Raw genomic sequence first — 14,716 nt, forward strand, 5'->3', positions numbered from 1 at the left:
TTTAGTGTAGCTAATCCACTTAACCTGCGCATATTTGGACTGTGGAAGGAAACTGGAGCACCCAGAGAAAATCCACGGCGAGTAACTCACCTCCGGACTTCCCAAAGACTGTCCACCATCTACAAGGCACAAGTCAGGAGTGTAATGGAATACTCTCCCCTTGCCTGGATGAGTGCAGCTCCAACAACACTCAAGAAGCTCAACACCATCCAGGACAAAGCAGCCCGTTTGATTGGCACCCCTTTCACAAACATTCACTCCCTCCACCACCGACGCACAGTGGCAGCCGGGTGTACCATCTACAAGATACACTGCAGGAACTCACCAAGACCCCTTAAACAGCACCTTCCAAACTAACAACCACTCCCATCAAGGGCAGCAGATATGGGGAACACCACCACTTGGAGGATCCCCACCAAGTCACTCAACATCCTGACTTGGAAATATATCACCTTTCCTTCACTGCCGTTGGGATAAAATCCTGGAAATCCCTCCCTAATAGCACTGTGGATGTATACACCACATGGACTGCAGCAGTTCAAGAAGGCAGCTCATTACCATCTTCCCAAGGGCAATTACTGATGGGCAACAAATGCTGGCTTAGCCAGTGATGCCCACATCCTGTAAAAAAAAGAATAAAAAACAACACTTGGAGAAAGTGCAAACTCCACACAATCACCCAATGACGGAAATGAACCCGGGTTCCCGGCATTATGAGACAGCAGTGCTAACCACCGTGCCGTCTTGAACTCTTATCTCTGGCTGTAATGGCAAATTACCATTGCTTCATCTTCCTGATTTATCATTGTATGTATGTTAAGTAATAATCACTGACAGCTATGTTGGCTGGTCAATGTGATCTGCTCGGAATAAAACCTTGAATGATATCAGGAGAATCGCTTTTTAACTGGTTCAGACAGATTTCAAATGTAGATTTCTATCAAGGTTTATAGAATCTGTCAATTGGCCAAAGATTTCTTACCATGACAGTCATTAACATCGGAGGAAAAGAGGGAGAACTGTCAAAATACTAAACCTGATTACAATGGATTCTGTCAGCATCCAATCCAGCATAGAAAATGAGCGAAAGGTCATTAACAGTGTCTAAAACGCTAAGTACTCAGAAATGACACTGAATATAAGTCTGCTATAGTACAGTACTTGGAAAGTGAAGTGGGAAGCAGACATGTAATAGAAATGTAAGTACCCAGCCAATTAGTCAAATTGAGGATTCAGGAGAACCTCGTGACCCAGAGGGTGGTTGGAACGTGGAACCCATCACCATAAGGTGCAGTTATGCTGAATAGCATAGACATGTTTAATAGGAAGCTGAATACAAACATGAGAGAAGGAGCAGCCAAACGTTATGCTGATAGGGTGAAATAAAGTGTGCAAAGAAACCCATGTGCAACCGAGACCAATTGGACCGCATTAACTTTTTCTATTGTGTAAATTTCGGTAGCATTCCTTCACTCATATTATAGCAAACAAAAACCCCAAATCTTCAAGTGTTCAAGACAGCGTATTCATTTTCAGAGAGGAAATATCTGGGATTGTTTTCCATTTTACCCAGTTTTTCTCCAGTACTTTGGAATTTATAATGAACATGGCCCTGAATCAAAGGAAGGCAGGGGGGGGTGGTTCCTTAATTTGATTGAAAATGAAACCCTCATTATCACTTGGGAAATTAATTATTTCTCTTCATTTTAAAAAATGTTATTCTCCCAATAGCAACAAGGAAGTGAGTATGAAGGGGGAGAAAAGGATGGCCAATTGCATAGCAGCCATTTCACTCACTTTTACTGAGCATAAAATAATTTCAGTTAGGGCTACACAAAATTTAGAAATCTAAAACAGTCCATCTCATGCGATTCACCCTTCTTCCAATAAAGCAAGAACTAAGATGGACAGATGTTTGCAGGGAAATGTTGACCTATCGGGCGTGATTAAGTGGCCTCGCTGCACCCAACTTGGTGTCAGGACGGGTCCGTTGAATCTCGTGTGGGCCCCTCGCGAGATTCCAGAGACTGAAAAGTCTCCCGAGATTACGTCACGCTCTGGATCTCGCTCTCGCTGGAAGAGATGCATAAATACATATTTTAATGAGCCATTAGGGGCCCAGGATTCACCAGCTGCTCATAGCAGACCTCGCCAGGGCGTCATTTAGTACTGGTCCACACAAACATGGACCAGACGTTGGTGGGCTTTCTTAACTATAGTGTCGGCATGGGGGACTAGGACAGGCTGTTGGTGATCTGTACACCTGAAAACTTGAAGCTCTCGACCCTTTCTACTTCATTCCCATTGATGTAAACAGGGGTATGTTCTCCACTACGCTTCCTGAAGGCGATGACAATCTCCTTAGTTTTGCTGACATTGAGGGAGAGATTATCGCCGTCGCACCAGTTCACCAGATTCTCTATCTCATTCCTGTACTTTGTCTCGTCATTGTTTGAAATCCGCCTCACTGCGGTGGTGACATCAGCAAATTTGAAAATCGAGTTGGAGGTGAATTTGGCCACAAAGTCATAGGTGTATAAGGAGTATAGTAGGGGGCTGAGGACACAGCCTTGTGGGGCACCAGTGTTGAGGATGATCGTGGAGGAGGTTTTGTTGCCTATCCTTACTGATTGTGGCCTGTGGGTTAGAAAGTTCAGGATTCAGTCGCAGAGGGAGGAGTGGAGGCCAAGGTCACAGAGTTTGGAGATGAGTTTCGTAGGAATGATGGTGTTGAAGCCTGAGCTGAAGTCAATAAATAGGATTCTGACGTAGGTGTCTTTATTATCTAAGTGTTCCAGGATAGAGTGCAGGGCCATGGAGATGGCGTCTGCTGTGGACCTGTTGCAGTGGTAGGCGAACTGTAGTGGACCAAGGCAATCCGAGAGGCTGGAGTAGATTTGTGCCATGACTAACCTTTCGAAGCACTTCATGATGATGGATGTCAGAGCCACTGGATGATAGTCATTAAGGCACGCTACTTGTCGTTTTTTTGGTACAGGGATGATGGTCGTCTTCTTGAAGCAGATAGGGACCTCAGATTGTTGTAAAGAGAGTTGAAGATGTCTGCCAGATGATCCGTGCAAGACCTGAGTGCTCATCCGGGTACCCCATCCGGGCCTGTGGCTTTCCGAGGGTTGACCTTCGAAAAGGCTGCTCTGACGTCTGCAGTGGTGATCGCAGATACAGTTCATCCCAGGCTTCTGGGGTGGAGGGCTCGCTCTCGCTGAGCTCTTGCTCAAAGGGGGCATAGAATACGTTGAGCTCATCAGGGAGGGGTGCGTTGGAGCCGACGAGTTTACATCTTGTAGCCCGTTGCCATAGACAGCGGAGATCCGTGTGGCTAGCCTGGGACTCGAGCTTGGTCCGGTACTGTCTTTTGGCATTTTTGATGGATTTCTTTAGATCATATCTGGCTTTCTTATAGAGGTCAGGGTCGCCTGACTTGAACGCCTCAGACCTAGACTTTAGCAAGCAGTGGATACTCCTGTTCATCCAGGGTTTCCAGTTGGGAAACACGCGGATTTGCTTCTTTGGCACACAGTCTTCTACACACTTACTAATGATGTCAGTTACTGTAGTGGTGAACCCGTGCAGGCTGGTCGCAGAGTTTTTAAATACTGACCAGTCCGCTGGTTACGATCACTGAAATATCATTACCTGGATCATGCCCATCCCACACCGGGTACCACGGGTGGGATGACTCATGCACGGTTTTGCGCCTGGTGAGAAGCAAATTTTGGACCTCTCCCATGGTGCTCCCAAACCAACGGGATTGGCACCGGGTGCAAGGCGATGGGAAAATTGCCCCCGTTGTATTACTATCCCATTACCTTAGTTATTTTCTTTCACAAGTAAGTGCTTGTTAATTTCTCACTGTCTGACAACAGGCTGACATTAAGCCGCTGGAATACCACCTTGCAGTGAGCACTTGGAGGAAACTGGCTTATTTCATTCCCTAACATGGCTGAGACTGCAGGTCCAGTCCCATTACCCAGGGCACAGATTGTCATATACTCATGCACATCGCCATTTTTATCACAGTCAAATATTTGGAGGATTGGCGGAGGGGGGGGGGGGGGGGGGGGGGGGGGGTGGAAGAGAGGGGTGGGGGGGGGGTGGCAGGACGGGGGTGGGTGGGGGGGGTGGCAGGACGGGGGTGGGTGGGGAAGGAATGATTTCATTGTTGAGGTTTACTTCCCAATACGTTCTCCAGAGGAACTCGACCACACATTATTCAGTTAACACAAACACCAGCGGCAGTAAGGTAACAGCACCCCACCACCCACTCATATTTGGCTTTCTTACCTCTTCAACTTTGCCGAAAACCCGGAGAAAGTTATCTCGCAGTACGGCTTTTAATTCATCTGCTGTCCATTTGCGCCTCAGCAATTCCTTAATTAGTGCAGGATATTTTGACACATCTTCTAGACCCTGGGGGAACCTGCAACCCACCACAAATGTCAGGAGATATCAGACAGCATATCAAAAGAAGTAACGTTTGGAATAGCATAGCATACAAACCAAGTGGCCCCATCATAATCTCCACCGATTCCAACCGACTCATAACCAGCAATCTTCTTGATGTAGTCGAAATGATCTGTAACAGCAGGCACAATTTGTAACACCGACTCTGAACAGGAAGCTTCAACATTCTCCTATTTTTTTCCTCAGTGAGGTTCAAAATTCTAGTTGTTCTTGCAAAGAAATCAATTGCAATTCAATTTTTTAAAACAAAATACATGCTGCATTATGTCCGTTGTTGAGTACATGAAACTCAGATTTTTATTTTGCTTGTGTGTCGATTTAAGCTGGGCCTCGAAACGTAAAGAATTTGCAGCACAGTAAGAAGCCATTCAGCCCATCACACTCGAGTATTTGCTGACTCCTGAAGTCCAACGAAACACCTACCCCCCCCCCCCCCCCCCCCCCCCAACCAACCAACACTTTTATATTCATCTTTCCAAATGCCCACCCAGTTCTCTATATTGGGGCAGAGATGTTGCGCTCTTGCGGCTGACTTTGTGAGAAAGTCCCAGTGTATTTACAGCTCTGTAAGGACGGAAGCTCGGCAAGTGCCAGTTGCTGCTTAAAGCTCTGCTCTTTACTTATTCCAGCAATGCATCAGGGCAGAGGTGGTCCCAGTCATTCATTAAGGTCCATCATTTATCTTTCACAGCATTTGATCTGCAGAGGACTCGCACCTCAGGCACATCTATATTTCTTTGGAAGCTGGGTTTAGATTGGTTCGATCTTTTATGGCTGCCACACACACGCACACCCTCCACGCACTGGCTGTGTTCTGTGCAGGGTGGGTGGGTGGAAAGAGGTCTATTTTATTTTTAAAAGGGCAACCCAATATTTTAAGAACTATGGGCTGGATTCTCCCAAAATGAGACCATGGGCGCGATGCTCCGCTCCCCATGCCGGGTGGGAGAATCGAGGGAGGGCCTGGCGAATCACGACACGCCACCCTGGCACGCCCCACGATTCTCCCACCCCCCAAAAATGGCGTGTTGCGTTTCTCACGGCGACCGGCGATTCTCCGGCCCGGATGGGCCGAGCGGCCTGACGAACCCGACCGGTTCACGCCGGCGGCAACCACACCTGGTCGCTGCTGTCGTGAACAGCGCGCGACAGGTAAGTGTGGGGCCTGTGGGGGGACGGAGGGAGGATCGAGCACCACAGGCTTGCTCATGAGGTGACTGGCCCGCGATCGGTGCCCACCGATCGTCAGGCCGGCGTCTCTAAGAGACGCACTCTTTTCCCTCCGCCGCCCCGCAAGATCAAGCCGCCATGTCTTGCGGGGGCAGTGGAGGGGAAGACGACAACCGTGCATGCACGGGTTGGAGCCGGCCACCCTGCGCATGCGCGGCTGACGTCACCTCGGCGCCGCCGGCCGCGTCATTCCTGGCGCGCCGCTTTGACGCAAGAGTCAAGGCCGGGCGTTCGGGATTCACAAACCTCCGCTCCTAGCCCCCTGGGGTGGGGGGGGGGGAGAATTGGGTGCGAGGAGCGGCCTCCGACGCCGGAGTGAAACACTCCAGGTTTCACTCCGGCGTCGGCACTCAGTCTCCCGTTGGGAGAATCGCGCCCCATGTCCTCACGCTAGAGTAAAAACGGTGGAGTTTTACTCCAGAAATTCCTTCCAAAAATTTGAACAAATTCGATGCCCTGTAGGGACCCGGAGGGAACCTCACAGCTTTAGCTGTGGTTACGGGCCCCCCCACATCAGGTTCTGGAGTCTTCCAGAGGCTGCACTGTGCCATGGTGGACTCCGAAAAAAGAGACCCCCCGATCGGATGGACGCCCAAACCTCGACCCCCGCACAGTTAATTGCCGGCCGCTTATAAGGCCCCCCCGGTCTTCTATTCACCTGCCCCTGACCAGGGTGGCCGCAGACTGAGTCCGCAGCTGCCACGCCCAGCATCCCGACTGGCAATAGGTGGTTGGTTCCACGCCTTCGGGAACTCGGCCGGTCGGGAGCGGAGGATTGCTGGGCGGGCCTCTGACAATGGCTCCCCGGTGGCACGGCATACTCCGTGGTCACGCTGATTTTCGGGGCTTGGAGAATCGCCGAACCAGTGTCGGGCCCAATTACGGCGTGAAAGTGGATTCTGCTCCCCCGCGCCGGCCCCGATTCCGGCACGGGGCTACGGAGAATCCAGCCCTATGTTGCTGTGCTTGCCCCACCAGTATGACGCCATGGTACCTGCCCTTTAGTTTTTATATGTCCCTAACTCTACAGTGGGAGAAGCTGCCCTTGGGGCCAGCAACTTCCAAGCTGTTTTGCCCACCTACTGTGCCACTCTGGCTAGAAATGAGAAATATCCTCCCTATGTTTCTATCTAATCTGGGCTGATTTACATATTTCTGAGCTAGTCATTTTGTGTGGATCTCTCAAACATGATTCTCTATCTGATCAGGGACATATATTCATATTCACTTTATAAAAAATCATAATTTAGCAGTACGTAAATGATACAGGCTCTTTAAAGGATGTGGCCTCTGATTTTAATTTAAAGATTTTTATCTAAAACCATAGCTTGTCTTTTCTTCACATCCCCTTAACATTTTGTGAGTGCTTCCACCCTGAAACATTTTGTGAACAAGCACAAAACAGGATTACTTCATCAAAAAGCACAATTTTTGGGACGGAGGGACGGAGTGGCGTGAACCACTTCAGTGCGGGCCACCCCAAAGGTGTGGAATCCTCCGCACCTTCAGGGGCTAGGCCGGCGCTGGAGTGGTTTGCGCCCCGCCGGCCGGCGTGGAAGGCCTTTGGCACCGCGCCAGCCAGGGCCGAAGGGACTCCGCCGGCCGGCGTGGGAGTGTCAGCGGCTGCTGACGTCATCCCCGCGCATGTGCAGGGGGGGGTTCACCTTCGCGCCGCCCATCGTAGAGGCTTACATGGCCGGCGCATAGGAATAGAGTGCCCCAACGGCACAGGCCCGCCCACGATTGGCGGGCCCTGATCACGGGCCAGGCCATCGTGGGAGCACCCCCCCGAGCCAGATTGCCCCGAGGCCCCCCTCCCCCCTCCTCCTCTCCCCCTCCAGGACCCCAGAGCCCACCCGCGCAGCCAGGTCCCGCCAGTAAGGGACCTACTCCAATCTACGCCGGCAGGACATGCATAGAATAAGCGGGACTTCGGCCCATCGCGAGCTGGAGAATCGACGGGGGGGGGGGGGGGGGGGCGCTTAGAGCGGCCGTCGACCTGCGCGGCATGATTCCCGCTCCCGCCAAATCTCCGGCTCCGAAGAATTCGGCAGCCGACGGGGGCGGGATTCACGCTACCCCCCCCCCCCCCCGGCGATTCTCCGACCCGGCGGGCGGCCGGAGAATCCCGCCCCTGAGCTCTTTTAAAAGGGCAGAGAGGCAGATCAACGGAACACCATTTCTTTATCCCAGTAAACTGTCTAAATTAGTTACCTGCAACATTAGAAATATTGCAAACTTTCTGACAGGCCACAAAACCACAGTAGAAATTTACCATCACAAGGCCCTTTTTCCTTTTCTGAAAAATAAATGTGGAAAAGAAAATTATAGCTGATCTGAACACTTGATTTCTTATTTCATCCTTACTTTTAAAGTTACAGTTATTTTCTAACTAATCATCAGATCTTCTACACAGTCTTCAGCTCAGAGATGGCACTGATAACCCAGGTCCAGGCTTCTGCCAATACTTTAACATGTCGTAAGGGCAGCCATGTATAATTCCTTGGGTGCTTCTTTGCTCATTTTAAAGGATATATTGACTTCCATTTAACATTTTCCTTCTGATAGCACAGCTGGGATCAGGAACTCACTGTGTAGGGAAGTGGCCAGAGCAGAAGCATATTCTTCCCCTCTGTGGCACAGCACATTGGGACACTAAGTCACTGAAACCTGACTGTATTTTGTGGGGTGATGTGAGGGTCCTTCAGAATATGCGGAGGAGATTTATCAGGGCGGTTCCAGGGATAAAGGATTTTAACTATAGGATTAGGTTGGAGAAGCTGAGGTTGTTCCCTTCGGAGTTTAGGGAAGATCTGCCGACAGGTTTAGATAGCGTTATTCAAAGAAAAGCTGTAACCCATTATCTGATGGCAGAATGATGCCCAGGCACAGATTCAAGGTTTTGGGCAAGAGATAAGGAGAGATGTGGGCAGAAGCTTTTTATATGTTGAGCGAAAGTGACTTGGAACCTGTGTGATTGGTGGGAGCAGAGACGATGAAAGAAAATTAGACAGGCATTTGAGCAAATCAATCTTTTGGGGCTACGGGAAGAGGAGAATTGGGATTGACCAGGTTGCTCTACAGAGAGCTGGTATGGACTCAATAGACAGCATATCTATCTTCTGAGCTGCTTTGATTCTGTGGGCTGCATATTATGAGGGGGGGGGGGATTGAATAGCTCACCGACTTGCTCCACTCTAGCCTATTCCACAGCTATAAAGCACTGCATACAGGCTACATTGCCTGTTGTCAGTGGGGCCTCTATCTTTCACTGATGGAGGACGTCCCGCTTTTGGGAGCTGCCGGTCAGTCACTCATGCTGGCAGCACCAGGATCGCAGTGGAGGGTGTTGCCAGGACTGCAAGCAGGCCCAAGGAGAAGGTGCAATGGATCCTACAGCAAGTTAAATCCGGGGTATTGGCTAGGTAGTGTTGGGGAGGGTGTGGCATGATGTGCTTTAGAGAGGGGGATGGGGTTCTATCTTAGGGGGTCTTCCCCCTACCAGTGTGCAAAAAGCACATAAAATCCGTTAAGCAGTGTAAACAGACATTTTGCTGCACTCGTGTCAAAGTTACAAGCAGTAGAGTGGGAGAAGCTCTGAGGGGATTCCCACCCTCCGTGTTACATAATCTTTTACTCTAATCCCTGCCGATGCCACGCAATGGTAGCTTCTGCTGTGTAACTGAGCACCACTGCTCCTGGAAGGCTATGATATAGGTCAGTAATTTATAATTTAATGTGTTCTATCAACAATAACTCAATGGGAGCACAGACAAGAGTTGAGTTTAAATTGCTTACAATCATCTTCAGAAGATTATCTGGAACATTCCTGCGATGCTGGCAGATGGCAGAAGCAGAGGAATGGCTGAATATAACCGGTGCCTTGGAGATTTGAAGGACAGCTTTAGCTGTGCCATGGGCGGTGTGCGAAAGATCTACTATCATTCCCAGTCGGTTCATCTCCAACACAACCTCCTAACAATTCAACATTGCAGAGACAAAGTTTAGTGCTGTACCTTTTATTGAAAGTTCACATGTAAAACTAATGTTACAATTAAAGTGCACAACTGAAATTAGATTTTTTTGGAATGCATTGCTTTCAACATTTTAGCCTTTTAACTTTTTCTCTCATTGTTCATCAAGGCAGCCAGTGCGATCAAGAATGAAACTCTTTCCAGTTCGGGCATCAAGCGTTCCCAGGCCAGATATACCCCAGCCAGATGCAGCATACAACTCTGCCCCAACTCAAGTGGCCACTCTTTACTGTTCCAATGTGACAGTTTTATAGCTGTCCCATCAATGATCTTTACGCCTATCTGAACAAAGTTACCAATCAGTGTGATAGGCTCTTTCCCAGTAGGAACTGGACAAGATGACCCAAACTCATTTCATATAGAAATTTTACAGTCACCAAACATGGCCTGTGCCTGGGCTGGATCTGAACCTCTTTGAGGTGCAAGTGTCTAATCCTCTCGGCTGGGTGTGAAATATTGAGTGGAACAATTTTCAAGAAGAGCCTACCATGACTCTTAACCATCTTCCACCCAATGCTAACATGTCGCCTTTCGTAAAGTCAGAAGAAAAAATGGCTTGGTTCTAGTAGCTAGCCCAATTCATGCGAGTTATCATAAAATCCCGTGTTTAGAAGTGCCATTAGTTCCGGCAGCAAAGCGAGAGAAACTCTGATGAAATTCTAACCATTTACTCCTCACCTTAAATCTATGGCCTCTGGTCTTGGACACCACTGCCATGGGGGAAAGGTTTCTCACGGTCTACCCTATCTATGCCTCTCATAACTTTGTATACCTCTATCAGATCGGCACTCAGCCTCCTGGGCTCCAGGGAGAACAAACCCAACCTATCCAGTCTCTCCTCATCGCAGAAACATTTCATCCCAGGCAACATCCTGGTGAATTGAAAGACGTGCTTGTTAGGTGAATTGGACATTCTGAATTCTCCCTCAGTGTACCCGGACAGGCACCGGAGTGCAGCAACTAGGGGCTTTTCACAGTAACTTCATTGCAGTGTTAATGCAAGCCTACTTGTGACACTAATAAAGATTATTATCATTATCCTTGCTTTCCCTGGTGTCCTGGCCAATATTTTTCTCTCGCTGATCTACTAGCCATGTTCCCTTGTTATGTTGTTTGTGAGGGTTTGCTCGGCATAAATTTTCTACTGCGTTTCCTTCATTACAACAGTGACGACACTTCAGGAAGGTCTCGGAGTTGTGAATACTGTTATATTTGCAAGTTCTTTCTCCCCGAATGCATCGTGTCACCCAGTTCCCTGTTTTTGTAAATAAATTTAATACGTCAAGGAGAGTTCTCTCCCCCCCCCCCCCCCCCCCCCCCCCCCCCCCCCCCCCTCCCCCCCCCCCCCCCCCCCCCCCCCTCCCCCCCGGCAGTGTAACAATGATGACAGATTTCAGTAAATCCAACTTTCATGCCCTATTTCCTGAACCCCTGCCACCAGAGTCAGGGTAATTTAAACAAATATGACAGTCCGTATGCCATTAACAGCACCATCCGCACTTACCCACATCACTTGTGGGGCAGCAGTCACTATACGCCCTTTTGCTGCCATCCATGACTCATTCAGTTAATGCTGAGTGCTTTCTTTCGAGACAAATATAAACAGGCTGTTATTAAGCTGCTAACACCTCCATATCAGCTCATAACACTTCTGCGACAAAGATAAGAAATGGACCTTATCTGACGTCCTGGCTTTACTTTAGATGTGGTCTAAGGTTGCAAGCTCCATGGGATTGGTAGAGTTGCGAGGACTGAGTAAATTAGAGCTGAGATAATTGTTTTTTTCATCTTACAGTTTCTGATTATAATAAAATTACAGAGGTGACAAACTTTATGTTTTTTTAAATTTTCCTTCCCTTTTCCCACACTTCTTTCCCTCCTCCATTCCTCATCTCCCCATTTTCCTCTTCCTATCCCTCCTTTCCTCTCTTCCATTCCACTCACCATTCCACTCTCCCTTTCCACACCTCCACCCTCCTTGTTTAATAGAGCTGCCCCCCTCTGCTACAGTAAAGCTCTACAGGAAGTTTCCAGCTTCCGAACTGACACCCGTCACACTGCAAATAGCACAGGTCCTTGTCCGAAAAAGGCTTACGTTTATGTGGCGCGATTCATGATGTCAGGACATCCCAAAGCGCTACACACTCACTGTTCTTTTGAAGTGCAATCACTGTTATAATGTAGAACATTTGCCAATTCACACACAGCAAGCTCCCGCAACAGGACTGAGGGATAACTATTTGCCAGGACACTCGCACTGCTCATCAAAATAGTGCCATAGGACCCTTTATGCTTACTTGAGAGGGAAGACATGATCTCCTTTAACAACACACCCAAGAGGTGGCACCTGCAACAGGGCAGCACCCCCTCAGCAATGCCCTGGGGTGTCGGTCTAGATTCTTGTGCTCAAAACCTGGAGTGGGACGGGAACCCACGACTTTGTGACTCTAACAAAGAGCTCCCAACAAAGACAAACTTATGAAATAAACACAGATTCTGAGCCAAGAAAGCGTATTAGGGTCAGGGTTGCAAATAAAAAAGCAGGAGAGAAGTCATGGCTCACCCAGGATCGGGAGTTAGCTGTGGGGAAATTTGCGGTCGGGCACCAGTACGCAGCCCTGCCAATCGGTGAGACATGGCTTTGTGCCTTTTGCAATAATGAACTTTGCATGAATTTAGATTTCTGATTTTGATTTTGCAAGACTAGAGTGAGTGGACAAAGGATTTAAAAGCCCACAGGGTATTTCGCAACTGACAAACCACAGGCTAACTGCACAGACTTTCACTGTAGCCTTCAAAGAAAGTGCAGTAATGTGTCCAAATTTGTTGTTTACCTGGCCAGAATGATTACATTTAATCACTTTCCTTTACCTAGCTATGCACTCCAGGTTGTCGAGCTCATGAGGCCCACCTTTAGATTATCTGATAGTGAATCCTGGAAAATGTCTAGCTTTGGAATCCAAAATGTGACATTTTCCACATTAGTAAATTCCTGATACGAACTGGGAGGAAACTAGACATTTCCCCATCTCGGCAGTATATCAGTCATCACTGTCATGCAGTTCCTCAGCTTGTTTTGCAAAGGCTTAACAGAGCTCACCCAACCACATCAAGTATAAGATAAAAGGGGACAATTGGCTTGGGACAGGGTGGACACTCAAAAAGATGATCTGAGAGGACTCCTCTTGTCTGTTTTCACAAATATGCTAAAGAGCTGCACTAATATTCAGCATGGTGGGTGTTTAGATATAGAAAGTATTAAAACCTTTATATTGCATTCTGGTGTTTGCACATCAGGAATTTTATGTATGAGTATCAATTACAAAGACTGAATTTGTTTACTTGATTAATATTGATACTGCCACTCAATTTCCCTATTTCATCGCTTTGAGCTTGAGGTACGTGCTACTGAAAACACATCTGGTGTTTCTTTGCCCTAAAGTGTGTACTGAAAATGACACTTAGAAAGTTTGAGCTCGGCAGTAAGGAAGCAAGAATCAGCCTACGGGACCATGAAGGCTCCGTCTTCTCAACCTTGCCTCTTGCCTGAGGTGTGGTGATCCTCATTAAATTACCACCAGTCAGCTCTCCCCCCTCGAAGGGAAAAGCAGTCAATGGTCATCTGGGACTATGGCGACTTACTTATTTACAGGACTAAAAGCGAACCTTTAAACCTACCCTTTACAGCAAGGCTACAAAATGGACAGGTAGTTTGCACAATGTGTGGATTGCTAATGAGTGAATGATAAAAAAATGAAGTGTGGAAATGTAGCAACGTAGAAATACCACCTGGCTATTTTGTAGTATTGCTGTGAATGTGAAGTTTAATGATACTGATTACCACTTGGGTTTCGATAAAGCAGTCAGGCTGCAGTTCATGATTGTAGCTGTTTTCCTCCTGCCTAGGCACCTCAGTGTGTAGCAGACACGATCTATTGCTCCCACTATAATGGTATTGCTGCTGGAATAGATTTCCTGTAACCTGTGTGTCACAGTGTTTCCTCTTTCCTCTTCCATTCACAATTTATTTTCTCCCTTTAAGGTGCTCCTGAAGCAACTCAGCCACATTTATACTGCTATTTTTGTGAGGAAGGTAGAAATGAACAGTGACAATATAACTCAAGACTACTGAGCACACAAAAGCACTCAGACCTGAGATCCTTGGTGGCGGACATCTCACGCCGTTTGCACAGTATAAATCCACCCTTTTAGGAATAATGGACAATTTTAGATTTCTAGCATCTACGGTGAGCAAAGTTGTTTTCTGCCCTCCAAGGACCCGAGAGATCCACAGAGGCAGAGCAGGAATGATGTTTTTACAGTGATGCCTTATTATCTATCATGACTCAGTCATGGCGACCAAGAAGCTATCATCGATTGTCGTAAAAAACAATCTTGTTCACTAATGGGGAAGGAAATCTGCCATCCTTGCCCAGTCTGGCCTACATGTGACTCCAGGCCCATAGCACGGTGGCTGACTCTTAACTGCCCTCTGAAATCATCAACCAGGACACTGTTTAAGGGCAATTAAGGAAGGGCAATAAATGCAGGCCCAGCGATGCCCACATCCCATGAAAGAATAAAATTATATATGCCGTGTACAATGCTAATTTTAAAAAAACATTGAAAATGGGAGGTGTGCCATTGAGTATTGCATTGCTGCTTATTAACAGTGTTGCTGCTAGGTCTTCACAGTTGTGCACAGGCTCCTCAGATCATTGGCTAGTGGCTGGAAGAAAACACAAGTTCTCTGGCAGAGAAGCAGCTCAGTTTTAAACAGGTTGCCAAACATAGCATGAACTCTGAACTCCCACATTGTTTGCAACCAACATTATTATTCAGCAAGCAGCATGGAACAATTGAATTATCTAACGTGGAAATATGTTTGCAACACTCTTGACCTGCTACAGTGATGCTTCCTTTAGCTCTCTTTACCCAGAATCAGTGACTGAGATGGTATTATTTCC

At 47.8% G+C, this 14,716-nt stretch overlaps 1 protein-coding gene across 4 annotated transcripts in view; it reads right to left on the bottom strand.

Annotated features, from left to right (window-relative positions):
- The window catches only part of dpep2 (dipeptidase 2), an 82,984-nt gene that overhangs the window by 21,927 nt on the left and 46,341 nt on the right, over nucleotides 1–14,716 (bottom strand). For 3 of the 4 annotated variants that reach the window (XM_038806751.1, XM_038806753.1, XM_038806752.1), the window contains exons 7-10: nucleotides 9,514–9,690; nucleotides 7,930–8,014; nucleotides 4,522–4,597; nucleotides 4,306–4,441 (exon numbers count right to left, since the gene is read on the bottom strand). In XM_038806751.1, the coding sequence (XP_038662679.1) occupies nucleotides 4,306–4,441; nucleotides 4,522–4,597; nucleotides 7,930–8,014; nucleotides 9,514–9,690 (474 nt within the window). The remainder of the gene's footprint in view (nucleotides 1–4,305; nucleotides 4,442–4,521; nucleotides 4,598–7,929; nucleotides 8,015–9,513; nucleotides 9,691–14,716) is intronic. The other variant, XM_038806754.1, reaches the window with a different exon arrangement.

This window comes from Scyliorhinus canicula, chromosome 9 (genome assembly GCF_902713615.1).
Source record: "Scyliorhinus canicula chromosome 9, sScyCan1.1, whole genome shotgun sequence".
Classification (NCBI taxonomy): domain Eukaryota; kingdom Metazoa; phylum Chordata; class Chondrichthyes; order Carcharhiniformes; family Scyliorhinidae; genus Scyliorhinus; species Scyliorhinus canicula.